The 25,962-nt window shown below is 39.1% G+C and overlaps 2 protein-coding genes across 2 annotated transcripts; both read left to right on the top strand.

The window, feature by feature from the left end:
- Positions 1–8,441: 8,441 nt before the first annotated feature.
- On the top strand, positions 8,442–12,745 carry LOC116510761 (protocadherin beta-16-like). The gene is made up of 2 exons (XM_032220409.1): positions 8,442–11,020; positions 12,620–12,745. The coding sequence occupies exons 1-2, from the start codon at positions 8,603–8,605 to the stop codon at positions 12,743–12,745; spliced, it is 2,544 nt and encodes an 847-aa protein (XP_032076300.1). The 5' UTR covers positions 8,442–8,602.
- Positions 12,746–18,773: 6,028 nt separating this feature from the next.
- LOC116510760 (protocadherin beta-16-like) lies at positions 18,774–23,983 on the top strand. The gene is made up of 3 exons (XM_032220408.1): positions 18,774–21,125; positions 23,585–23,792; positions 23,874–23,983. Exons 1-3 carry the CDS (start codon positions 18,774–18,776, stop codon positions 23,981–23,983), a joined length of 2,670 nt encoding a protein of 889 aa, XP_032076299.1.
- Positions 23,984–25,962: the final 1,979 nt, after the last annotated feature.

Here is a 25,962-nt window from a genome sequence, read left to right as displayed (position 1 = left end):
CTATATTTGTACTTTTGGTTTTTCTTGTTTAAATATAAGACTTTACTTTTCTCTACATTGAATTTCATTTTGTTAGATAGGAAGCATTATAAAGCAGTACTAAACTTCACATGATCTTTGTTCTAGCTCTCTCTTAATGTAGCCTAGGATTATATTGGCTATTTTGGTGGCTGCAAAAAAATTGCTGGCTCATATTTAAATAATTTGTCCATGAGGATTCCAAGATACTTCTTGCAGTTACTGCTACTGAGCCAGGTTTCACCTATTGTGTACCTGTACATTTGTTTTTTCTATCTCACATTTTTCTAGCTTCTCCAAAAATAGGTTGTGGTCTAATTTATCTTTTACTAAAATCAAAATATACTATGTGCATGGCATTTCACCAATCCACTAATCAGTTTGTCAAAGAATGAAATAAGATTTATTTGGCCTACTACTGGATCAGAATTAAAGAAGGGGATGAATGGGAGATTGCTTTTAATTGCCCCCTAGGATGTTTCCAGTTTAACATGCTTCCATTTGGACTACAGGGAGCCCTCGGTGTATTTATGTAGCTGATAAATGAGGTTCTCCATTAATACCTATATAAGGGGGTTTTGGTATACCTTGATGACATATTAATTTACACCGAGACAAAAGCAGAACACATGAAGTTGGTCAGAGCAGTCCTGAACAAAGTCCAAGCAGCCAAACTGTACACTAAAGTGTCCAAATGTGAGTTCCACAGGGACAAGATAGATAAACTTAGGGTACCAAATATCCCATGAGGGGGGTGGAGATGGACCCAGATAAAGTGAGGTGGTGCTAGATTGGGCACCTCCCCACACAAGGAAACAATTGCAGAATTTCCTTGGCTTTGCCAACTTTTACAGGTAATTCATTCTGTTGTTTGCCCAGATTGCCCGCCTTATCACTAACTTGTTGAAAACAAAGACAAGCTGTCAGCCCTTGCTTCGCTACTTGCTTTCGGCTGTCATTGAAATGAGATGGGGGGAGGCATGATATTTGGGAGGGGAAGTTTTTTTTATTGAAAATTTAACAAACTTTTACAAATATTTCCCTCCCCTCCCCCACCCTCCCCTCCCAAACCCTCTCCCCCCTCCCTCCCCCCCGACTTCCCAGAGCAAATACAGGGTATAAATCTTTAACAATCATATTCTAAAGTGAACTAAAAAAAAACCTTTAGCATCATCCTCACTTGTACTTTAACTTCTCTTTTGTTAAGCTAACTCTAAACAAGTTATGTCATTCCTTGCTTTTTCAGTCAAAAGCTATCTGGAGTTTCTTAGTCCCATATTTATTTTGAATATAATCAATCCATCTTCTCCAGTCCAGCTTATATTTCTCATCTGAATAGTCCTTAAGATATGCTGATATTTTAGCCATCTCTGATAAGTTTGTTACTTTTAACGTCCATTCTTGAATAGTAGACAAATCTTCCTTCTTCCAGTACTGCACCACCAACAGTCTTGCTGCTGTTGTTAGGTTCAAAATCAAATTAGTCTCTATGACAGTACAATCAGGAGTTATACCTAACAAGAATAACTGAGGGGTAAACTTTATCCTCTTTTTAAAAATATTTTGCATAATCCACCATATTTTTATCCAAAATGCTTTAACCTTTTTGCAAGTCCACCATATATGGTAATATGTAGCATCAACACAATCACATCTCCAACATTTAGGTTGTAAATTCGGGTACATGCAAGCCAATTTTTTAGGATCTAAGTGCCATCTATAAAACATCTTGTAGAAGTTCTCTCTCAGGTTTTGGGCTTGCGTGAATTTTACATTTCTTACCCATATCTTTTCTCATGTATCCAGCACTATTGGTTCTTCAAAATTTTGTGCCCATTTTATCATACAGTCTTTAACTAATTCTGTTTCAGAATCCATTTCTATTAATACATTATATAACCTTTTTATATGCCTTTGACTTTGATCCCTAATTTGTTTTAGTAGATTGTCCTCGTCTTGCGTAATACCAATTTTCTGACCTTTTTGGCCTGTAACTGTCCATACTGAAACCATGTTTGAATTATCTTTTCCTCTTTTAGTACATTCAAGGGTTTTAGCTGTAATACACCTCTTTCTATAGTAAGAAGCTGTCTGTATGTAGTTACATCCTGTTTTTGTACTATACTTATGTTCTCTATTGCATGTCTGGGAATTGCCCACATAGGTTATGTTGATATTTTTTCCAGACATGCAATAAAGCATTCCTTAATATATGACTTTTGAAAGTCTTATCCACCTTCTTGTCATATATTAAATAAGTATTCCAGCCATATATCAAATCATTCCCCTCAATATTCAGTAATCTATCCTGTTGAATTAATCCAATTACTAATTATTGATAAAACTACTGCTTCATAGTATAATTTTAAGTTTGGCATTTTCAAGCCTCCTCTCTCACGTATGTCTTGCGTTACTTTAAGTTTTATTCTCGGTTTCTTCCCTGCCCAAACGAATTTGTTAATACCCTTCTGCCATTCAAGCAAGTTTGCATCTTTTTTAGGTATTGGTATCATTTGAAAAAGAAATAAGAACTTAGGCAAGACATTCATTTTCACTGCTGCTATCCTTCCCAACAAAGACAATTGTAGTTTTTCCCAATTTTTCATCTCTACCTGTATTTTATGCCATAATGGTTCATAATTATATTTATATAGCTTCCCATTTGAAGTTGTAATATAAACTCCTAAGTATTTAACCTTTTTAACTATCTCACATTCTGTTATTCTTTCTAATTTTTCCCTTTGATTAGTGTTCATATTTTTAACCAGCATCTTTGTTTTCCCTAGATTTATTTTAAACCCAGATACTTGGCCATATTGATTAATCATATTCATTAAGACCTTAATAGATTTCCCTATTTGGGTTAAACCAAGTCATTCGTAAATGCTCGTAATCTATATTCGTGATGCCTAATCTTAATTCCCTGTAAATCTTCTGATCCCCGCATTTTATTCAGCAATAATTCCAAGGTTATAATAAACAATAATGGTGATAGAGGACAACCCTGTCTTGTACCTTTCTCGATTTTAAAAGATTCTGTTAAGCTCCCATTGACTATAATTTGTGCTGTTTGTTCCTGATATATTGCGTTGATTGCTTGTAGAAAATACTCTCCAATTTGCATCTTTTGCATTGTTTTCATTAAAAATTGCCAATTAACTCGATCAAATGCTTTCTCTGCGTCTAGAAATATAAGCGCTGCGGGGACTTGGTTATTCTTTCCCAAATACTCCAATATATTAACAATTTGTCTTACATTACTTCTCATTTGTCTCCCTTGTATAAAACCAGTTTGATCATTGTGAATCAGTTGCTGAGTAACCAACATCAACCTATTCACTAGTATTATAGCAAAAATTTTATAATCTGTGTTGAGTAATGATATAGGCCTATAATTTTTTGGCTGACTAAGATCTTGATATTCTTTGGGTATCAAGGATATAAAAGCTGTTCTCCCAGATGGAGGTACCTTCCCTTCCATTTGGATTTTGTTAAATAATTCCTTAACAGGTTCTACCATTTCTAATTGTAAATTTTTATGGTAAACCGCTGTCAAGCCATCTATGCCTGGTACTTTCCCAGTCTTTATCTGTTTAATTACCTGGAGGATTTCCCCCAAAGTTATTGGTTGGTTCAATCTCTCACTTTGCTCATCCTTAACTATATATATTTTTTCTTTGTCCAAGTATCTATCTATATCTAAGCCTTGTATTTTGTCACCCTTGTACAATCCTATAAAAAATTCAAGGAAGGCCTTTTGGATCATATCCTGTTGGTAAACTTCTTTACCTTTGTAATATTTTTTTTTATATTATGAGATTTTTGTTTCTTCCTGGTCATGTATGCTAACCATCTACCTGGCTTATTTGCATTGCAAAAAGTATTAGGTTTAGCATATAACAAATTAGTAGCCACCTGATCTGACATCAGCATATTGAATTGCACTCGTAATAGGGCAATTGCCTCTTTTATCTTCTTGTCTCCTGGTTTGATATTAACTCCTGCTCTTTCTTCTTAATCTCTTCCTCTAGTTCCTTTCTTTTTCCCCCCTGTCTATGTCTATGTAACTTATTTAAATTTATTAGGACTCATCTCATAATTGCTTTGCTTGCATCCAAACCATTTCCATAGATGTACCCTTATTCATATTAAAAACAAAATATTCTCTCAACAATTTTTTACATTCATTGACATTTCTCTCATATCTAAATAAAGAGCTTAAAATTACTTAAAAATCACTAAACCAGCAGTGATTTATTAGCAAGCTACAGAGAAATAATTAGAACAAGCAGCTTGTCTGGACTTATTAATTGGGTCGAAGATAAGATTAACTGAGGAAATAGCTTCAAAGCATGCTAAAACAACGATGGCCTCGAAAAGTGTGGGGAGTTCCCCAGCTCTGACAAGTAAATTACAGTCATTGTTACCCCCCCAACCCCCCTCGTCCTGCTGGAGAACCTTTAACACAAGGTTACAAAGAGTGTTAAATGATGCTTTAAAAGACCATGCAGCTGCGTTAGAAATTAAAATACAGGAGAAGATTTCTGCTGCTTTTAAGGAGATCTCGGAAGAGGTTATGGGGTTAGTTCAGATTCATAACCAAGAAATTAGAGAAGATATTTTAGAAGCCTTTAAATGCTTATCTGGTTATGTATCTGTATTAGAGGAAAAAGTGGAAGATGTTAATGAGTCCAATATTAATCTGGAAACTAAAATGGATGCGGTCCAAGGCAAGGTTTACGATGCAGAAAATGAAATCACAATGCTGCAGTACAGGCAGATGGAATTTGCTCTGAGAATAAGGGGCCTTAAAGAGAAAAATCAAGAAAATCTGAAGGAGATTTTTTCTGAATTTGGATTTTGGATTTTAACTTTATTTATATGCCGCCCTTTTCCCTGAGGGGACTCAGGGCGGCTCACAATCCAGGGGGAGGGAAAAACACAACAAGATACACACATAAAGACAATACATCATTAAAACGTGCAACAATCATACTATTCGGGTGGGGTGAAACCTTTGACCAACTGATGGGCCGGTCGGGAGGGGACTTTGACTGGCAAATAGACAAGATATATCATGTTAATTCATGGATTGCTACACAAAAACAACTCCCAAGAGACATTGTAGTATATTTTGCCACAAGGGATGTGAGGAATTTGTTACTACAAGAGTCTTACAAAACCAAGTTGCAGATTGCAGGCCAGCATGTGACAGTTTTGAAGGAAATTCCACCCAAAATGTTGAGATCCAGAAAAGACTATGCATTCCTAATGGAGGAACTTAAAAACCATCAGTTACAGTTCAGATGGGAAGCTCCAGCTGGATTAGTGGTCAACTACCTGGGACAAAGATATTGTCTTAACTCAGTTTGGAAGGCTAGAGATTTTTACAGCAATGTACTAAAGGCTGGTTACCCCCCCCCCCCGCCTCCAGGACCCAGAGAAAGGGAGCAAGAAGAACAGACCAGAAAGCAAGATACTCAAGGATCATTGCAGGTGGACCAAGTTCATACCCCTCTGGTGGAATTAGAAGGAGCCAAGGAGCAAAGATAAACCCGAGCAGTCACTAGACGTATGGAACAAGAATTAAAGAAACAACAAGCTCTGCAACAAGCTCACATAGTGGCTAAAGAAGCCACAGATTTCAGCGGTGGGAGGAGGTAGGCCGAAAACCAAACTACACAATTTTGAGATGGCTCTTAAAAAGCTTCAGGGAGCTAAAGATGATAACTAAATTCTTAACTTGGAATGTCAGTGGCTTAAATTCACCGCACAAAAGGAAGAAAATAAACCATTATCTGAAACAGTTGAAGAATGATATAATTTGCCTGCAAGAAACACATATTAGAACAAATGACCAGAAATATTTGATGAACGCAAGACTTGGACAACATTTTGTAACCTCTGCCCCAGAGAAGAAAAATGGTATAGTTATATACCTTAGAAATGATATGAAAGCTGATCTAATTGAAACAGACTCCCAAGGAAGATATATTCTAATAGAATAGAATTCTACTAGAAGGGAAAAAGATACTTTTAATAGGAGTATACGCCCCTAATCAACAAGATAAATTTTACAAGATGCTTCATACCAAGTTAATACAGTGGGACTATAGATCCTGCATACTAATGGGTGACTGAAATGGAATTTTGGATACCAAGAAAGAAAAGAAGACTCTTTAGCAAAATATTCAAATGTGTGCGAAATTACCTAAGTCTTTCTTCGATATGATGGATGATTTGGAGCTAAGAGATATTTAGTGAGAAAGAAATGCTAAAGAACAGGACTTTACATTCTTTTCTGATAGACATCAATCTTTCTCTAGGATTGATTTCATATTAACTACAAATGATTTGCTTTCCAAGGTAAAGAAGATGAAGATATGTTCCAGAGACTTAGCAGATCATAACCCAGTTTGGATGGAATTGGAATATGGGAAGGACTCTAAAAGGGGTTGGAGGTTAAACGAAAATTTATTTGGGAGGGGAAGTTTTAAGTACAGGAGTGATTGCAAAAAGGGAGTTTTGTTCTCACCATCTACTGCGCATGCTGCAGATAGTGGATTTGCCCGCCAAGGCCAACTGTCCGGCATACCAACCTGATGATGCTTTTTGAAGATGGAACCAACATGACACCTGAGGGTTGTGTGGATTGGACTATGGGATGGGGTTACCAGGGGAAGGGAGTTGGGTCGCATATTGATATCTATGATTAAATGCACTTTTGCCTCAGATCTTGCTTTGCTTAGCTGCTATCTACTCATAACCAGAAAAAGTACTCTTAATTCTGCAAAATGGAGTTGAGTGGTTTCTTTCTTGGTTACTGAGGGAGACTGGCTTGACATTAAGCAAGATCTCAGTTTCTCACTCATCCCGGAGCTAATACCTTCCGAGGGGAGTGTAAAAAAATCCCAAACTTTCAAAAGAATGTCCCACCCAGGCAGTGACCAGGAGGATGACATGGGAGTGGCTGCATCCTCGTGCCCTTTGGAAACGGAGTGAATGGCTGGACTACACTTGGAAGAATGATCCATCTGTCCCAGGTGGTCGTTGGGAGTGGGACAGAAGTATGACCTTGAGGAAATTCCAGCTGGAGTTACCACAAGGCGATATCTGCAACCAGCAGCTGCTTGGCAGGATGCCGATGAGGAGACCCTTATGATGTCCCAGGCTATGCAACTCTTTGAAGAGGTTTGGGAGAGGCAAGACTTACGTGAGAGCGGTCCTGAAAGAGAGGCTGATCTCCCAGAAACAGAGGAGAGAACTGCAGGGGCCCTGTTCTGACCAAGGGGGGCCGGGGAGGCAGACGGTGGAGCTGATCAGGATGGAGAAGCCACAGCAACAGCAGCCGCAAGAGCCATTCCAAGAGGAAGAGGGGCCCCCACCGCAGACGCCGGATGGCTAAAGTTTCTCCACTTGGTGTGAAATTTGGTGGGGAATCAAAAGACCTAGATTTTTTGTTGGTTCAGGTGTGGAATTTCATGCAACAATTTGGAGAGGACTTCCCCACGGAAGAAGCCAGGGTTCCAGCACTAATGGAACAAGATGGCAAAGAAGTCAAGAGCAGCAGGGAAAAAGTAGAGCTGCTTAATTATTTCTCTGCATCTGTCTTCACGCAAAAGAAAAAAATAACCCAACCTACCAAAAACATGTCAGACTCTGTTCATAGACTGGAATAGTCCGCAGTATTTTACTTCTTTACAGGCTAACCTCAGTAGGAAATGGGCTACTTCTGAACACTGTTCCCTAGAGAAATGATGAAACAGTAGAACCTCTTTCCCCTCCTGCTATTTCACCTTCCAGTCTCCCATATTTCCATAAGTGCAAACCTGTATCATACAAGGCAAATCTCTAAGGTATTTTAACCATGATGGTTAATGTATAAGTTATTATGCTGCAAAAGGACTAACAAAAAATGGATTTTTTTGTTTTAAATCTGTTTGCAAACAGATTTAAAGCACACCAAGAAAGGAATGTAACAAACATTTTTCCTCTGAGACAGTAATCCAAACTGAATACCTTGAAAGATGTTGCCAAGGTGCCTCAAAACAGAAAAGATTTCCTTACACAGATTTAAACTTGATATCCTTGGGTGCACAGCAGAAGCCACCTAAAGGGTCACTATAAGCCCACAGTCATTCAGAACTCAACTGCGAAAGGACTGGATTACAGTCTTTATCAATAACTTTGATTTTTTTTTTGTGCAGATTGTCACTCTGTTTCTTTTTCTATATAATTAAACAGTTAATGAGATAATCTGCTGGGTAGGGTAGCTAGTGGACAGATAAAAATGGATTCAATGTGTTCCTGAATCTAAACCATGCAAATAGAATTTTTGCCTAGTTCACCACATGGTGGCGATATTAACAAAGGAATTTGGTATGTTCTTCTTGCTCAGAATTAGGGCAAACAGTAATACAAAACTGAACAAAAGGAATCTGACTCTGGCAGCGAAATGTTGTAGATTATAAGATGGCAAAAGACTGAACAATTAAATAGGGTTTGAACAATTAAATCATCAAGGAAGGAAAGAAAAACTGAATTTTGGGGCAGAATTTGAGCCTACAAGGAAGAGACTGGAATCATGGAGAATTGCTTTTGGAAAAGGCAAGGTCTGTATGTCCTTCTCTCTTTCTCATTCCTTAGAGTAATGTGTGCTTCAATTCGCTTTTCTGTCCCCGAGGAAAAGAAAAAGGGGGTTCTGGTGGCTAATGTGCTGAAGGAATTGAAACTGAAAACAGGGGAGCTTACCACACGCAAAGCACATTTAGTTGCTGAGGGCACTCAGGAATACTTCCACCTTGATATTCAAAGTGGAAATCTGTTGACTAATGATAAAATAGACAGAGAAGCTTTATGTGGCCAGAATGTTCCTTGTCTACTTCTTTCTCAGCTTGTTTTGGAAAACCCCTTAGATATATTTAATATTGAAATCAAGATAGAAGATGTGAATGACAATGCACCCAAATTTTGGAAAAATGAAGTTAAGATGGACATTCCTGAAAATATTCCAATAAATATGATATTTCCCTTAGAATTAGCTCAGGATGATGACTTGGGAAATAATAGCATCCAAAATTACATTCTTAGTTCCAATGAGCATTTTCAGCTTGAAGTACAAAAGAATGAAGATGGGAATAACAATATTTACCTTGTTTTGAAGAAAACATTAGATAGGGAGAGGATGCCACACCTTGAATTGATTCTAATGGCTATTGATGGAGGAGTTCCAAAGAAAACCGGCACAGTTCAAATTAATATTAATGTTCTGGATAATAATGATAACATTCCTCTGTTTAGTAAGTCTGAATATAAGGCAAGAATAAAGGAGAATCTCCCTAAGGGAACTCTTGTGATTAAGGTGGAAGCTACAGATCTGGATTTGGGTTCAAATGCGCAAATCCTCTACTCGTTCCATCAGGTGCCTGAAAGAATAAGCAATTTGTTTCATTTAAATGAAGTTACTGGTGAAATAACTGTTTGGGGAGAGATTGATTATGAGAAAGAAAAGAGCTATAGCATGAGCATCAGAGCAACAGATGGAGGGGGTCTTCCAGGTCAGTGCAAGATACTGATAGAGGTTGAAGATGAGAATGACAATCCCCCAGAAGTGTCCATCATATCTCTGATCAGAACTTTAAAGGAAGACTCTCCCCCGGAGACAATGGTAGCCCTCTTAAGTGTGAGAGACCAAGACTCTGGAGACAACAGTAAAATGGTCTGCTCTGTGCAGATGAATCTCCCTTTTGTGCTCAAAGCCACCACAAACAACTTTTATCAGCTTGTGCTCCAAAGTCCCCTAGACAGAGAAACAGTCACTGAATACAACATTACCATCACTCCCATTGACTGGGGAGCTCCTAGGCTCACTTCCACAAGATTGATTAATGTTCAGATCTCCGATGTCAATGATAATTCTCCCCTTTTTGAAAAGTCTTCATATGACATGCAAATCAGGGAGAATAATATTCCAGGCTTGCTCATTGGCTCAGTCCATGCTCTGGATGTGGACACAACGCTGAATGCTAAAGTGAATTACTTAGTTCTGCCTGGGAAGGGTGATGGCATGATGACTTCTTACATCTCAATCAACTCTGAAACTGGAAACATGTATGCCCTCCGATCCCTGGACTATGAGCAGATAAGAGGCTTCAGAGTTACTGTGAGGGCATCTGATGGTGGTTCTCCTTCCCTGAGCTCAGAAGTGATTGTCCGAATCCACATCATAGATGAGAATGACAACGCTCCCTTCTTCCTGTATCCCCTCCAGAACAACACATCCCCATGCAATGAGCTGCTTCCCAAGTCAGCCGAGGCCGGCTATCTGGTCACCAAGGTAGTTGCAGTGGATGCAGATTCTGGCCAAAACTCCTGGCTTTCCTATGAATTGCTGAAGGCCACAGACCCAGCCCTTTTCAGCATAGGAGCACAGAATGGGGAAGTGAAAACCAGGAGAGTCCTGAATGAGCGAGACACAAGTAAGCAGAGGCTGGTGATACTGGTCAGAGACAACGGCCTTCCTCCACAGACCAGCACGGCATTGCTTAATGTTCTTCTTGTGGATGGCTTTTCGGATCCCTTCCTGAGGAGGGTGGATGTCAGTGTGCAAGAACCGGAAGAAGATAAAGCCTTGACCAAGTATCTGGTGATCTGCTTGGCTGCAGTCTCCTTTGTGTTCCTGGTCTGCATTGTTGTGTTTATTGTGGTCAAAATCTTCAAGAAGGACCCACAAAGCCATTTTACTGCGGCTGTTCCTCACTTCCCACCTGCCAGTTCTGACACTCCAGGGAATTGTGCTGATTCACAGAATGGGTCGCTTTCCAGGACTTACCGTTATGATGTTTGTTTGACTGGTGGATCCTTAAGTAGCGAGTTCCGATTTCTCAGGCCTCTCTTTCCTGTCTTTTCGGTGGGAGATGCTAACGTCCCAGGGAACAGTAATATTTCTTCAGGCATCCAAGATACTTCTGAGCAAGTTGCAGTAAATGGCGCAAAGAAAGAGGTGAGGAAAAACATGCAATTAATTCAGCCTCTTCCTATTCATTCTCCCTCTATTCCTTTTGCTCTATCAGTTATTCTTGAACTAAATGCTTATTTATTAATTAATGAAACAGGTAATTTTACTTTAATTTTAGTTGAGAAGATAGATCACAATTCTTTTATAGGTAATCCTTGGCTAACGGCTATTTCTTTAGCAAAGATTTATATTATAATGCGCTGAGTGGTCGTTATGACCAATCCTAGAAGTTCCCCCTGTCCCAGTCATTTGATTGCGATGTGGGCACTCGGCAGCCAGATCACACATAGGATGGCCCTGCATCCCATGTTCACGTGGCCACAATCTGCAACCTTTGGCACAGGTTTCCCACAAACATTTTCAATGAGGAACCTGGCAGGCAGGGTTGAAAACTGCTCAGGTAAATCTTACCCCACCACATGTATTTCCCCAGCCTCTCTGCAGTCATGTTGCACCTCGCCAATCACTCATACACCTTTGCACCCTTTCCCCAGGCTTCATTGTGCTCACGCTGTGTATCCTGGCCTTTGTACTCTTGTGCATCCTCCTCTACCCAGCAACATCCACTCCAAGCCCTGTTGTGCTCACACTGAGCCTTCCTTGGCAATTACTAAGCCCCTTTAAACCTCACTGCAATCATACTGAGTTTCCCCAGCCAGAGGTGCACCCTCCCTCACATAGCAGTAGGAACTCCAAGCCCTGGCATGCCTTTCTGGCCACCTGTGCACCTCTTCACTCCCTCTCCAACCGAGCTGTAGTGCTTATCTCTATGCTGGCCAGCTTCTGAGTGGCCTAGATGTCTCTCAGCTTCCCCACTGATTTTGGTTGTTGGAAACTGGCAGGAAGTTGCAAAAGGTGACCTGTGATTTTCACTTGTTATTGCTAAGTGATATAATCACATGATTTATGAATGCATTGCTTAATGGCTGAAATTCCAGTCCCAACTGCTATCATATTTTGAGGATTCCCTATACATTGATTTATACTTTATTCAAATGTTTTAAACAATGATCTGCAATGGTTGACAGTTTAAAATTGAACATGGTTTGGTCTACTAATTTCCAAAATTTAATCACTATATCACAGGAGTTCTCTTTGTGGTAATGCTGTGACCATTGTGGATTCTGCAGGCAGAGCATGGTATTAGGCCCTGAGTGAATGTTGACATAACTATCATTTTGTCAAGACAAGGTTGCCTTCTATATTCCTTTAAATTTCTCTGAGTTGCAATCCAGTTTGAGAAACTATGAAGTCCTAGTGGGAAACCCATTATAAGTTAACCTTAGTTCTTTGGAACAGTGCATGCCATCCAGTGTGGGGTTCCAAATCTTTTCCTACCAGTTCTGTGAGAGAGCGCTTCCTGAACGCATGCAGCACTCAAAGACCAGCCTTGGTGAAAGCGCTGGTTAGTTGAACTGTCTTTTTAGCTCAGCTGAGGTGCAGAAATCTGCTCTGCTATGTAAATTAACTGAGCTAAAAAAAAACAAGGGAATATACGACAGGGAACGATGGGGGCGGGAGGGCGGGGCCAGCCAGAGGCAGTATTTGCCGGTTCTCTGAACTACTCAAATTTTCTGCTACCAGTTCGTCAAAACCAGTTCGAACCAGCTAAATACCTCCTCTGATGCCATCTTGGAAGGCACAACTTTTCATTGTTCTTGTGTCTCTATGCTCTACTCCCAAGGAGATTTTATCCAATTTCCACACTGACAGACTGGATTTGGAGAAAATAGCATGCAGTTTGTAAATGTACATGGTTAGTATCAAGTTTGAGAAGGCTCAGAGCACAGTCAGAGAATATTTACTTCTTTTTTTAAATAAACAAGGGGCCCAGATTCAATTCCTGCCCATGATTGAGGATAAATTTATGATTTGTTTAATGTTTTCTCATACAAATACAATAGTAGCTGTGTTTGGAAGTAGGAATAGAGGATGGGCAAACAATGGATTGTTAAGTTGCATTAGCCATACATTTTTCAGAAACATTTCTAACTTGTTTTGGGGAATGTTCCATTTATTTACTACCTGCTTGATCTCACGGCCTAAGTTTATCTATAAAGTATAATAGTCTAACAGACTGAATAAAGTTTTATAGTTCCTGGATATCAGAAGCATCAATAAAAAAGGGAACCAGCTAATATCATTGTCTAAAGTTGAAGGATCATATTAATATTGATTGATTTCACAATCAGTCAGATGTTTAGATTGAGTTTGGCATTTATATCCACCTATCAAGTCCTTCCAAAAGATCTGGGATAGGTAGATGTTGATTTTTAATGATGTTACAATTATCATTGTGGGATGTAAAGCTGCAGTCAGATCCCTAACTGCCATTCATTTGGGAGGAGGGGGGCCTTGGAGTCAATTTATTAGCAGTGCCTGTGAAAACTGATATTTTACAACTGGTTCCCTGGCACCGAAGTGCCTTGAGATTCGCTCACCTTTTGGGGAATGTTTATGATGGCCATGTGGGACGGTTCACTTTAATGTCTAATGGAAGATAACCATGGGAATGTATGATTATCTAGTTCTCAGGGCAGCTGGTAAAGGAACTGCCTTCACACGTGTATTGGCTAAAATCTGCATTCTGACTAATGGGAGGGGTCACTATTACTTTAATTCTACTTGCATTGCCTAAAGGGATTCAGATGTTGCTTTGCCTTTAGCGGCTTCCATTTTTCTTAATTGAAAGTTCCTTTTGAAATAATCCGTTTCAATAGTCTTCACTTTCTTAAGTTGGAAGAGGAGCCCTTGCACTAAGATCCCTCTCACAGTTACTGCTATTAAGCCTGGTTTCACCCAATCTATATTTGTACTTTTGGTTTTTCTTGTCTAAATATAAGACTTTACTTTTCTCTAAATTGAATTTCATTTTGTTAGCTAGGAAGCATTATAAAGCAGTACTAAACATCACATGATCTTTATTCTAGCTCTCTCTTAATGTAGCCTAGGATTATATTGGCTATTTTGGTGGCTGCAAAAAATTGCTGGCTCATATTTAAATAATTGTCCATGAGGATTCCAAGATACTTCTTACAGTTAATGCTACTGAGCCAGGTTTCACCTATTGTGTACCTGTGCATTTGTTTTTTCTATCTCACATTTTTCTAGCTTCTCCAAAAATAGGTTGTGGTCTACTTTATTAAATCTTTTACTAAAATCATAATATACTATTTCCATGGCATTTCACCAATCCACTAATCAGTTTGTCAAAGAATGAAATAAGATTTATTTGGCCTACTACTGGATCAGAATTAAAGAAGGGGATGAATGGGAGATTGCTTTTAATTGCCCCCTAGGATGTTTCCAGTTTAACATGCTTCCATTTGGACTACAGGGAGCCCTCGGTGTATTTATGTAGCTGATAAATGAGGTTCTCCATTAATACCTATATAAGGGGGTTTTGGTATACCTTGATGACATATTAATTTACACTGAGACAAAAGCAGAGCACATGAAGTTGGTCAGAGCAGTCCTGAACAAAGTCCAAGCAGCCAAACTGTACACTAAAGTGTCCAAATGTGAGTTTCACAAGGACAAGATAGATAAACTTAGGGTACCAAATATCCCATGAGGGAGGTGGAGATGGACCCAGATAAAGTGAGGTGGTGCTAGACGCCCCCACATGAGGAAACAATTGCAGAGTTTCCTTGGCTTTGCCAACTTTTACGAGCAATTCATTCTGTTCTTTGCCCAGATTATCCTCCTTATCACAAACCTGATGAAAACAAAGACAAGCTGTCAGTCGCTGCTTCACTACTTGCTTTCGGCTGTCATTGAAATGGGGAGGGGGAGGCATGGTATTTGGGAGGGGAAGTTTTAAGTACAGGAGTGATTGTTAAAAGGGAGTTTTGTTCTCACCATCTACTGCGCATGCTGCAGATAGTGGATTTGCCCGCCAAGGCCAACTGTCCGGCATACCAATCTGATGATGCTTTTTGAAGATGGAACCAACATGACACCTGAGGGTTGTGTGGATTGGACTATGGGATGGGGTTACCAGGGGGAGGGAGTTGGGTCACATATTGATATCTATTATTACACACACTTTTGCCTCAGATCTTGCTTTGCTTAGCTGCTATCTACTCATAACCAGAAAAAGTATTAATTCTGCAAAATGGAGTTGAGTTGTTTCTTTCTTGGTTACTGAGGGAAGCTGGCTTGACATTAAGCAAGATCTCAGTTTTGCACTCATCCCGGAGCTAACACCTTCCGAGGGGAGTGTAAAAAATCCCAAACTTTCAAAAGAATGTCCCACCCAGGCAGCGATCAGGAGGACGACATGGGAGTGGCTGCATCCTCGTGCCCTTTGGAAATGGAGCGAATGGTTGGATTACAGTTGGAAGAACAATCTGACCGCCCCAGGTGGTCATTGGGAGTGGGACAGAAGTATGACCCTGAGGAAATTCTGTCTGGAGTTACCACAAGGCGATATCTGCGACCAGCAGCTGCTTGGCAGGATGCCGATGAGGAGAACCTTATGATATCCCAGGCTATGAAACTCTTTGAAGAGGCTTGGGAGAGGCAACACTTACGTGAGAGCGGTCCTGAAAGAGAGGCTGATCACCCAGAAACAGAGGAGAGAACTGCAGGGACCCTGTTCTGACCAAGGGGGGCCGGGGAAGCAAACAATGGAGCTGATCAGGATGGAGAAGTCCCGGCCTCAGCAGCAGCAGCTGCGGAAGCCATTCCAAAAGGGGGAGGGCCCCCCGCAGATGCCGGATGGCTACGTTCCTCCGCTTGGTGTGAAATTTGGTGGGGAATCAAAAGACCTAGGTTTTTTCTTGGTTCAGGTGTGGAATTTCATGCAACAATTTGGAGAGGACTTCCCCACGGAAGAAGCCAGGGTTCCAGCACTAATGGAACAAGTGAAAGGCAGCAGGGAAAAACTAGAGTTGCTTAATTCTTTCTCTGCATCTGTCTTCACGCAAAAGAAAAAAAATAACCCAACCCACCAAAAACATGTCAGAGTATGTTCATAGACTGGAATAGACATGGCAACCAGTCAGCCAAGGGGACTGTTTGGATAAGCATAGTAACGGGTCACCCAATGAGGGCTGTTTGAAAAACTGAAAGCGTATTTTCTATGTGAGCAACACGGAGGCAGCTAGAAGCCAGGGTGTGGTTCAGTCTGTATCTCTGTGTGTGTGGTGAGCTCAAATAAACTTGTCTGCTGCTCTGAACTGGAACTCTTCTCCTCTGCTTGTGTTTTGCTTCTTTTTGCTACCACGTTGGAAAACCTACTTTTGGTATTGTATATTACTTCATGTGTTATATTATATATAAAGAGAAATTAATGAATCTTACTGAATCAGTTACCTGTGTGTGCTTTCTGGATGTGATTGCTGCAACAAACTCTGACAAAACAGAATCATAAAGGACAGACAAGTAATACAAATTAAAATAGGCAAGAAAATGGTAAGAGAATACTTGATCATGCTAGAAAGTTAAATTCACCAGGACCAGATGGATTATATCATCACTGTTAGTACCACTTTATAATGCCTTGGTAAGGCCACAGTTGGAATTCTGCATCCAGTTTTTGTTGCCACAATATAAAAAAGATGTTGAGACACTGGAAAGAGTGCTGAGAAGATCAACAAAGATGATTAAGGGCCTGGAGGTTAAATCATTTGAAAAATGGATGCAGGAATTGGGTATGTCTAGTCTACTGAAAAGAAGGACTGTGGGGGGGGACGACGACATGATAGTAGTATTCCAGTATTTCAGAGTTGCCACAAAGAAGAGAGGGGTCAACCCATTTTCCAAAGCACCAGAAGGCACAACAAGAAACAATGGATGGAAACTAATCAAGAAGAGAAGCAACCTGGAACTAAGGAGAAACTTCCTAACTGTGAAAACAATTAACCATTGGAAGAGGTTGCCTTCAGAAGCTGTGGGTGCTCCATCACTGGAAGTTTTTAAGAAGAGTTTAGACAACCATCGGTTTGAAATGGTATAGGGTCACTTGCTTGGGTTGGACTAGAAGACCTCCAAGATCCCTTCTAACTCTGCTTTTCAGTTAGCTTTCAAGTATGACCAGTATATTTAGTATAAGCAATTAATTCCAAACAGATGGTCATAAACATCACTACCAGGAACATTTTTCCTGGTGTAGTTTGAAAGTAATTGTCAGACCTGGCCCAGCTTCATCCCTTGGGAAAGAAACACTCTTGACTCAGTTGGTAGCAAAAAGGTTACTTTTACTAAAAGCCAAGTGGTTACAATAAAAAAAGTCAGAACTAAGAGTTTGTGTGTGAAGATTCCCAAGTTAACTTTCCCTTCTCCGGTCCACCCCTGTTATCTCCCCATTGTCCAGTCCTATTCAGAGAAGATGCTTTGGTAACGATTAGGTAGATGGATGGGTGTTGCATTCCATTCCCTGGTCTGCAGCCTTGGGATCTCTCAGAATGGCATGAAGACGGCTTTCGGTTTCCCCCATCTCCCCACAGCTCCATCCCTCCATGGCTAATGACAGATTGGCATCTAAGAAAGCACTAGGTGTGAGCGGAGGATGGCAGCTCTAACAGTAATCTTCCTTCTACTGCGTAATCTTGACCATTGTGGCTGCAGTATTTTACTTCTTTAAGGGATAACCTCAGTAGGGAATGGGCTACGTCTGAATCATGTTCCCTAGAGAAATGATGAAAGAGTAGAACCTCTCTCCCCTCTCCTATTTCACCTTCCAATCTCCCATATTTCCATAAGTGCAAACCTGTATCATACAAGGCAAATCTCTAAGTTATTTTACCCATGATGGTTAATGTATAAGTTATTATACTGCAAAAAGACTAACAAAAATTGATTTTTTTGTTTTACATCTGTTTGCAAGTGCTGCAAAGAAATTTAAAGCACACAAAGAAAGGAATGTAACAAACATTTTTCCACTGAGACAGTAACATGGAAAGGTGATCTTGGGCGAATCTTTCTCTCTGATGCCTAGGAAGGAGGCAAAGGAAAACCTATTCTAAAAAACTTTTCAAGAAAACTGTAAGGGAGGTTGACAGGAGCAAAAAACTGATTCAAAGCCCTCCCTCTCCCAAATGGGACAACAAGCAGCAGCAAAAAAATTGTAGAAGGATGTTGTCACTGGTAATCCAAACTGAATACCTTGAAAGATGTTGCCAAGGTGCCTCAAAGCAGAAAAGATTTCCTTACACAGATTTAAACTTGATATCCTTGGGTGCACAGCAGAAGCCACCTAAAGGGTCACTATAAGCCCACAGTCATTCAGAACTCAACTGCGAAAGGACTGGATTACAGTCTTTATCAATAACTTTGATTTTTTTTTTGTGCAGATTGTCACTCTGTTTCTTTTTATATATAATTAAACAGTTAATGAGTTAATCTGCTGGGTAGGGTAGCTAGTGGATAGATAAAAATGGATTCAATGTGATTACTCAATCTAAACCAGGTATATAAAATTTTTGCCTACTTCACCACATGGTGGCGATATTAACAAAGAAATTTAGTTCTGCTTGCTCAGAATTAGGGGAAACAGTAATACAAAACTGAACAAAAGGAATCTGACTCTGGCAGGGAAATGTTGCAGATTATAAGATGGCAAAAGACTGAACAATTAAATAGGGTTTGAAAAATTAAATCATAAAGGAAGGAAAGAAAGACTGAATTTGGGGGCAGAATTTGAGCCTACAAGGAAGAGACTGGAATCATGGAGAATTGCTTTTGGAAAAGGCAAGGTCTGTATGTCCTTCTCTCTTTCTCATTTCTTAGAGTAATGTGTGCTTCAATTCGCTTTTCTGTCCCTGAGGAAAAGAAAAAGGGGTTTCTGGTGGCTAATGTGCTGAAGGAATTGAAACTGAAAACAGGGGAGCTTACCACACGCAAAGCACATTTAGTTGCTGAGGGCACTCAGGAATACTTCCACCTTGATATTCAAAGTGGAAATCTGTTGATTAATGATAAAATAGACAGAGAAGCTTTATGTGGCCAGAATGTTCCTTGTCTACTTCTTTCTCAGCTTGTTTTGGAAAAACCCCTAGATATCTTTAATATTGAAATCAAGATAGAAGATGTGAATGACAATGCACCCAAATTTTGGAAAAACGAAGTTAAGATGGACATTCCTGAAAATATTCCAATAAATATGATATTTCCCTTAGAATTAGCTCAGGATGATGACTTGGGAAATAATAGCATCCAAAATTACATTCTCAGTTCCAATGAGCATTTTCAGCTTGAAGTACAAAAGAATGAAGATGGGAATAACAATATTTACCTTGTTTTGAAGAAAACATTAGATAGGGAGAGGATGCCACACCTTGAATTGATTCTAATGGCTATTGATGGAGGAGTTCCAAAGAAAACTGGCACAGTTCAAATTAATATTAATGTTTTGGATATTAATGATAACTTTCCTCTGTTTAGTAAGTCTGAATATAAGGCAAGAATAAAGGAGAATCTCCCTAAGGGAACTCTTGTGATTAAAGTGGAAGCTACAGATCTGGATTTGGGTTCAAATGCGCAAATCCTCTACTCGTTCCATCAGGTGCCTCAAAGAATAAACAATTTGTTTCATTTAAATGAAATTACTGGTGAAATAACTGTTTGGGGAGAGATTGATTATGAAAAAGAAAAGAGCTATAGCATGAGCATCAGAGCAACAGATGGAGGGGGTCTTCCAGGTCACTGCAAAATACTGATCGAGGTTGAAGATGAGAATGACAATCCCCCAGAAGTGTCCATCATATCTCTGATCAGCACTTTAAAGGAGGACTCTGCCCCTGAAACAATGGTGGCCCTCTTCAGTGTGAGAGACCAAGACTCTGGAGACAACAGCAAAACGGTCTGCTCCGTGCAGATGAATCTCCCTTTTGTGCTGAAAGCCACCACAAACAACTTTTATCAGCTTGTGCTCCAAAGTCCCCTAGACAGAGAGACAGTCACTGAATACAACATCACCATCACTGCCATTGATTGGGGAGCTCCTAGGCTCACTTCTACAAGATTGATTAACGTTCAGATCTCCGATGTCAATGATAATTCTCCCCTTTTTGAAAAGTCTTCATATGACCTGCAAATCAGGGAGAATAATATTCCAGGCTTGCTCATTGGCTCAGTCCATGCTCTGGATGTGGACACAACGCTGAATGCTAAAGTGAATTACTTAGTTCTGCCTGGGAAGGGTGATGGCATGGTGACTTCTTACATCTCAATCAACTCTGAAACTGGAAACATGTATGCCCTCCGATCCCTGGACTATGAGCAGATAAGAGGCTTCAGAGTCACTGTGAGGGCATCTGATGGTGGTTCTCCTTCCCTGAGCTCAGAAGTGATTGTCCGAATCCACATCATAGATGAGAATGACAACGCTCCCTTCTTCCTGTATCCCCTCCAGAACAACACATCCCCATGCAATGAGCTGCTTCCCAAGTCAGCCGAGGCCGGCTATCTGGTCACCAAGGTAGTTGCAGTGGACGCAGATTCTGGCCAAAACTCCTGGCTTTCCTATGAATTGCTGAAGGCCACAGACCCAGCCCTTTTCAGCATAGGAGCGCAGAATGGGGAAGTGAAAACCAGGAGAGTCCTGAATGAGCGAGACACAAGTAAGCAGAGGCTGGTGATACTGGTCAGAGACAACGGCCTTCCTCCACAGACCAGCACGGCGTTGCTTAATGTTCTTCTTGTGGATGGCTTTTCGGATCCCTTCCTGAGGAGGGTGGATGTCAGTGTGCAAGAACCGGAAGAAGATAAAACCTTGACCAAGTATCTGGTGATCTGCTTGGCTGCAGTCTCCTTTGTGTTCCTGGTCTGCATTGTTGTGTTTATTGTGGTCAAAATCTTCAGGAAGGACACCCAAAGCCAATTTCCTACTACTCATCCTCACTTCCCACCTGCCAGTTCTGATACTCCAGGGAACTGTGCTGATTCACAGAATGGGTCGCTTTCCAGGACTTACCGTTATGATGTTTGTTTGACTGGTGGATCCTTAAGTAGCGAGTTCCGATTTCTCAGGCCTCTCTTTCCTGTCTTTTCGGTGGGAGATGTTAACGTCCCAGGGAACAGTAATCTTTCTTCAGGCATCCAAGATACTTCTGAGCAGGTTGCAGTAAATGGCGCGAAGAAAGAGGTGAGGAAAACATGCAATTAATTCAGCCCCTTCCTAATCATTCTCCCTCTATTCCTTTTGCTCTATCAGTTATTCTTGAATTAAATGCTTATTTATTTATTAATGAAACAGGTAATTTTACTTTAATTTTAGTTGAGAAGATAGATCACAATTCTTTTATAGGTAATCCTTGGCTAACAGTTAATACTTTAGCAAAGATTTATATTATAATGCGCTGAGTGGTCGTTACGACCAATCCTAGAAGTTCCCCCTGTCCCAGTCATTTGATTGCGATGTGGGCACTCGGCAGCCAGATCACACATAGGATGGCCCTGCATCCCATGTTCACGTGGCCACAATCTGCAACCTTTGGCACAGGTTTCCCACAAACATTTTCAATGAGGAACCTGGCAGGCAGGGTTGCTAACTGCTTAGATAAATCTTACCCAGCCGCATGTATTCTCCCAGCGCCTTTCCAGTCCTAGTGGGAAACCCATTGTAAATTAACCTTAGTCCTTTGGAACAGTGCATGCCATCCAGTGTGGGATTCCAAATCTTTTCCTACCAGTTCTGTGAGAGAGTGCTTCCTGAACGCATGCAGCACTCAAAGACCAGCCTTGGTGAAAGCGCTGGTTGGCTGAACTGTCTTTTTAGCTCAGTGGAGGTGCAGAAATCTGCTCTGCCATGTAAATCAACTGAGCTAAAAAAACAAGGGAATATAGGACAGGGAATGATGGAAGCGGGGGGGGGGGGCAGGGCCAGCCAGAGGCAGTATTTGCCGGTTCTCTGAACTACTCAAAATTTCTGCTACCAGTTCGCCAAAACCAGTTCAAACCAGCTAAATACCACCTCTGATGCCATCTTGGAAGGCACAACTTTTCATTGCTCTTGTGTCTCTACGCTCTACTCCCAAGGAGGTTTAATCCAATTTCCACACTGACAGACTGGATTTGGAGAAAATAGCATGCAGTTTGTAAATGTACATGATTAGTATCAAGTTTGAGAAGGATCAGAGCAGAGTCAGAGAATATTTATTTGTTTTTTTAAATAAACAAGGGGCCCAGATTCAATTTCTGATCATGATTGAGGATAAATTTATGATTTATTTAATATTTGCTTATACAAACACAATAATAACTGTGTTTGGAAGTAGGAATAGAGGATGGGCAAACAATGGATTGTTAAGTTGCATTAGCCATACATTTTTCAGAAACATTTCTATCTTGTTTTGGGGAAGGTTCCATTTATTTAGTACCTGCTTGATCTCACGGTTCTAAGTTTATCTATAAACTATAATAGTCTAACAGACTGAATAAAATTTTATAGTTCCTGGATATCAGAAGCATAAATAAAAAAATGGAACCACCTAATAACATTGTCTAAAATTGAGGGATCATATTAATCTTGATTGATTTCATAATCAGTCAGATGTTTAGATTGAGTTTGGCATTTATATCCACGTATCAAGTCCTTCCAAAAGATCTGGGATAGGTAGATGTTGATTTTTAATGACGTTAAAAGTATCATGGTGGAATGTAAAGCTGCAGTCAGATCCCTAACTGCCATTCATTTGGGAGGAGGGGGGCCTTGGAGTCAATTTATTAGCAGTCCCTGTGAAAACTGATATTTTACAACTGGTTTTCTGGCACCGAAGTGCCTTGAGATTCGCTCACCTTTTGGGAAATGTTTATGATGGCCATGTGGGACGGTTCACTTTAATGTCTAATGGAAGATAACCATGGGAATGTATGATTATCCGGTTCTCAGGGCAGCTGGTAAAGGAACCACCTTCACACTTGTATATTGGCTAAAATCTGCATTCTGACTAATGGGAGGGGTCTCTACTGCTTTAATTCTACTTGCATTGCCTAAGGGGATTTAGATGTTGCTTTGAACTGAATGTTTTCACTCCTACTTAATAAAAGCTTCCTTTTGAAATACTTCATTGCAAGAGTCCTCACTTTCTTAAGCTAGAAGGAGAGAATATCCTTACAGTTGCCTTGACTGATGATAACTTTTTCAATGCCCATGGTTTTCAAGTGATGCTCCATTTTATGATTGCAACCAAGGGATCTATTATATTGGTACCTTTGCTTTCTTTTGCCACAGTTGTTCTATTCCTATTTGCAGTCCTTTGTATTTTGTTATCTTCTCCAGGTCTTTCTCTTGTCTTCAAGTACTGCCATATCCACTATCTTGGTGTAGTTGTTGTTTTTTGTCTTTCTTAAAAACTATTATTAAGTCTCAGATGTTATGTGGCAGGTTCTTGTCTATTTGAATTCTAAAATCTCAGGGCACTTTGACTTCTTCATTTTCTATTATTTTCTCCATTTTTATGATTCCACCAGTTCTTGCTTGCAGGCAAACAGTATTCTTGCAGCTCTTCCAATGCACTGTTGTTGTTACTTTGTCATGCTTTTGTTGTTGTTACTTTGTCATGCCGTTATTTGTAATCAATCTGTGTGATATTCTTGAAGCAGATAACTAGGTGGTCCACTATTTCTTCAGCTTCTTTGCAGAAGTGGTATTGGCTGTCTGTTGCTGTCTTCTTAATTCTGGCTTACTTCATTGTCATTATTTTTCTGGTCTTCCTAGCCAAGGCTAGGAAGGTCTGCTTGAGTCGAATCCACTATTCCAAGTGTTATGAATCTAATGATTGGGATTGCCGCAGTGTTAATTGCCTTGATGGTATTTCCTACACTGAATTTTGACTTAAAATCTTCTTCACTTTCTTGATGTATTCATTTCTGATCTTCTTCTTAACTTCAGTGTGCTTGAAAGATTCTCAGCTTGAAGAATACCCAGGTATTGATAGTGATAGTCTTCGTCCAGACTCTGATGGAGTTTCCAAAGGACATCTTAATTCCCTATGGAATTAAAATGGTTTTCACCATTTTTCTCCTGTTGGTGGTGAGGGTGGAACATTGGTTGAGCCCAAATTTCATTGCAATGTCTTGATGTTATATATGGACAGAATTGAACAATGATTCTATTTCAGATAGTGCTTTTCCATCCAACTTCATATCATCTATGTAAAGGAAATGAGATAGTCTGGCAGATATTTTGGATGCTTGATAACTATGAGTTTGAAACTTTAATTTCAAATTTGAAATCGGTTCTCACTAACAGAATACTAGCTCCCTTCAAAAACCAGTTTCAAAGAATAAAAAATGGTTTGATAGAAATTGTGTTCAACTAAAAAGGATATATAATATGGAGTACAGGAAAAGTAAAAATGCCCTTTTTGAGGATCACACTCACTACTTAAAACAGTAGAAAGCACAATATAAGATCCTTCTAAAAGAAAAGAAAAGTGTGGTTCTGAAGGAGTCTTGCCATAGACTAATTACACCAGTCAGAACAAAAAATACATCCCTTTTTTGGTATATTACCAGAAGATTGGGGAAACCTCCCCCTACTCCCAACTAATCAGGTACTGATTCATGCCTGGGAAGAATATTTTATATTTATATTTATATTTATATTTATATTTATATTTATATTTATATTTATATTTATATTTATATTTATATTTATATTTATATTTATATTTATATTTATATTTATATTTATATTTATATTTATATTTATATTTATATTATTTATATTTATATTTATATTTTTTATATTTATATTTATATTTATATTTATATTTATATTTATATTTATATTTATATTATTTATATTTATATTATTTATATTTATATTTATATTTATATTTATATTTATATTTATATTTATATTTATATTTATATTTATATTTATATTTATATTTATATTTATATTTATATTTATATTTATATTTATATTTATATTTATATTTATATTATTTATATTTATATTTATATTTATATTTATTTGTATTTATATTTATATTTATATTTATATTTATATTTATATTTATATTTATATTATTTATATTTATATTTATATTTATATTTATATTTATATTTATATTTATATTATTTATATTTATATTTATATTTATATTTATATTTATATTTATATTATTTATATTTATATTTATACATAGAACCTGACTATGTAACCAAGGAGATCCAAATTAGTTTGGACCAAACTCCTTACTGGCCCCCTGTTACACCAGAAGAGATAGCCCAGTTGATCGGAGCCCTCAAGGCTAATAAGGCACCTGATAATGCTGATAATGTCCTGCCAGAAATAATCAAAAAGAACGCCAGTTGGTGGGCTCCACTTTTAGCATCTCTGTTTACATTTATCGATAAAACGGGCCATATGCCAAGAGTTTGGGGAGTAGCAATTATCATACCAATTTATAAAAAAGGTAATAGAAATGACCCAGGCAATTATGGACCCATTAGTCTTCTGAGTGTTATTAGTAAACTGAATGCCAAACACCTAAACTATAAACTTCAGGATTGGCTGTTTTCAGGGGGCTAATCAAACAATCTGGTTTTAGAGAAGGAAGATCAACAGTGGATCACATCTTGGTACTCCACCATCTAGTACAAAAATACATATATAGTGTTGACTGACAATTTCCCCTCCCCCTAGAAACAGGCAATAAATCACAAGCTGGGTGCTTATGGGCTCTCACCAGAATTCTTAATATCCCTAGGCTTTCAACAAGCAAAGCAAGTAGAAATCAATAGAATGAAGGATATGGAGTTCCAAGAAGAACTAAATAGGTTGTCTCTTCACAGTACGGACAGAATCAAACAGGTTGTGGGGGAATCAGCAAGATATCTAAATGATCTGATCTTCCCAAAACAAAGAATAGCTTTCTTCAGAGCCAGATTTAACATTCTTCCTTCAGCACTCCTCCAGGGCAGGTATAAGAGAACTCCAATAGCAGAATGGGTATATATATGTGGTAAAT

Source organism: Thamnophis elegans, chromosome 6, assembly GCF_009769535.1.
Source record: "Thamnophis elegans isolate rThaEle1 chromosome 6, rThaEle1.pri, whole genome shotgun sequence".
Taxonomy (NCBI): Eukaryota; Metazoa; Chordata; class Lepidosauria; order Squamata; family Colubridae; genus Thamnophis; species Thamnophis elegans.
The sequence above is the reverse complement of the archived record's forward strand: the minus strand, read 5'-3'. Positions and strand labels throughout refer to the sequence as shown.

Excerpts from the sequence above, each read along its gene's own strand:
- LOC116510761 (XM_032220409.1), top strand. The coding sequence starts at position 8,603 with ATGGAGAATTGCTTTTGGAAAAGGCAAGGTCTGTATGTCCTTCTCTCT. Across the intron at positions 11,021-12,619 it reads TAAATGGCGCAAAGAAAGAG|TTCGTCAAAACCAGTTCGAA; the intron begins GTGAGGAAAAAC and ends TTCTGCTACCAG.
- LOC116510760 (XM_032220408.1), top strand. The coding sequence starts at position 18,774 with ATGTGTGCTTCAATTCGCTTTTCTGTCCCTGAGGAAAAGAAAAAGGGG. Across the intron at positions 21,126-23,584 it reads TAAATGGCGCGAAGAAAGAG|ATAACTAGGTGGTCCACTAT; the intron begins GTGAGGAAAACA and ends TTCTTGAAGCAG. Across the intron at positions 23,793-23,873 it reads CAGTGTTAATTGCCTTGATG|TGTGCTTGAAAGATTCTCAG; the intron begins GTATTTCCTACA and ends TCTTAACTTCAG.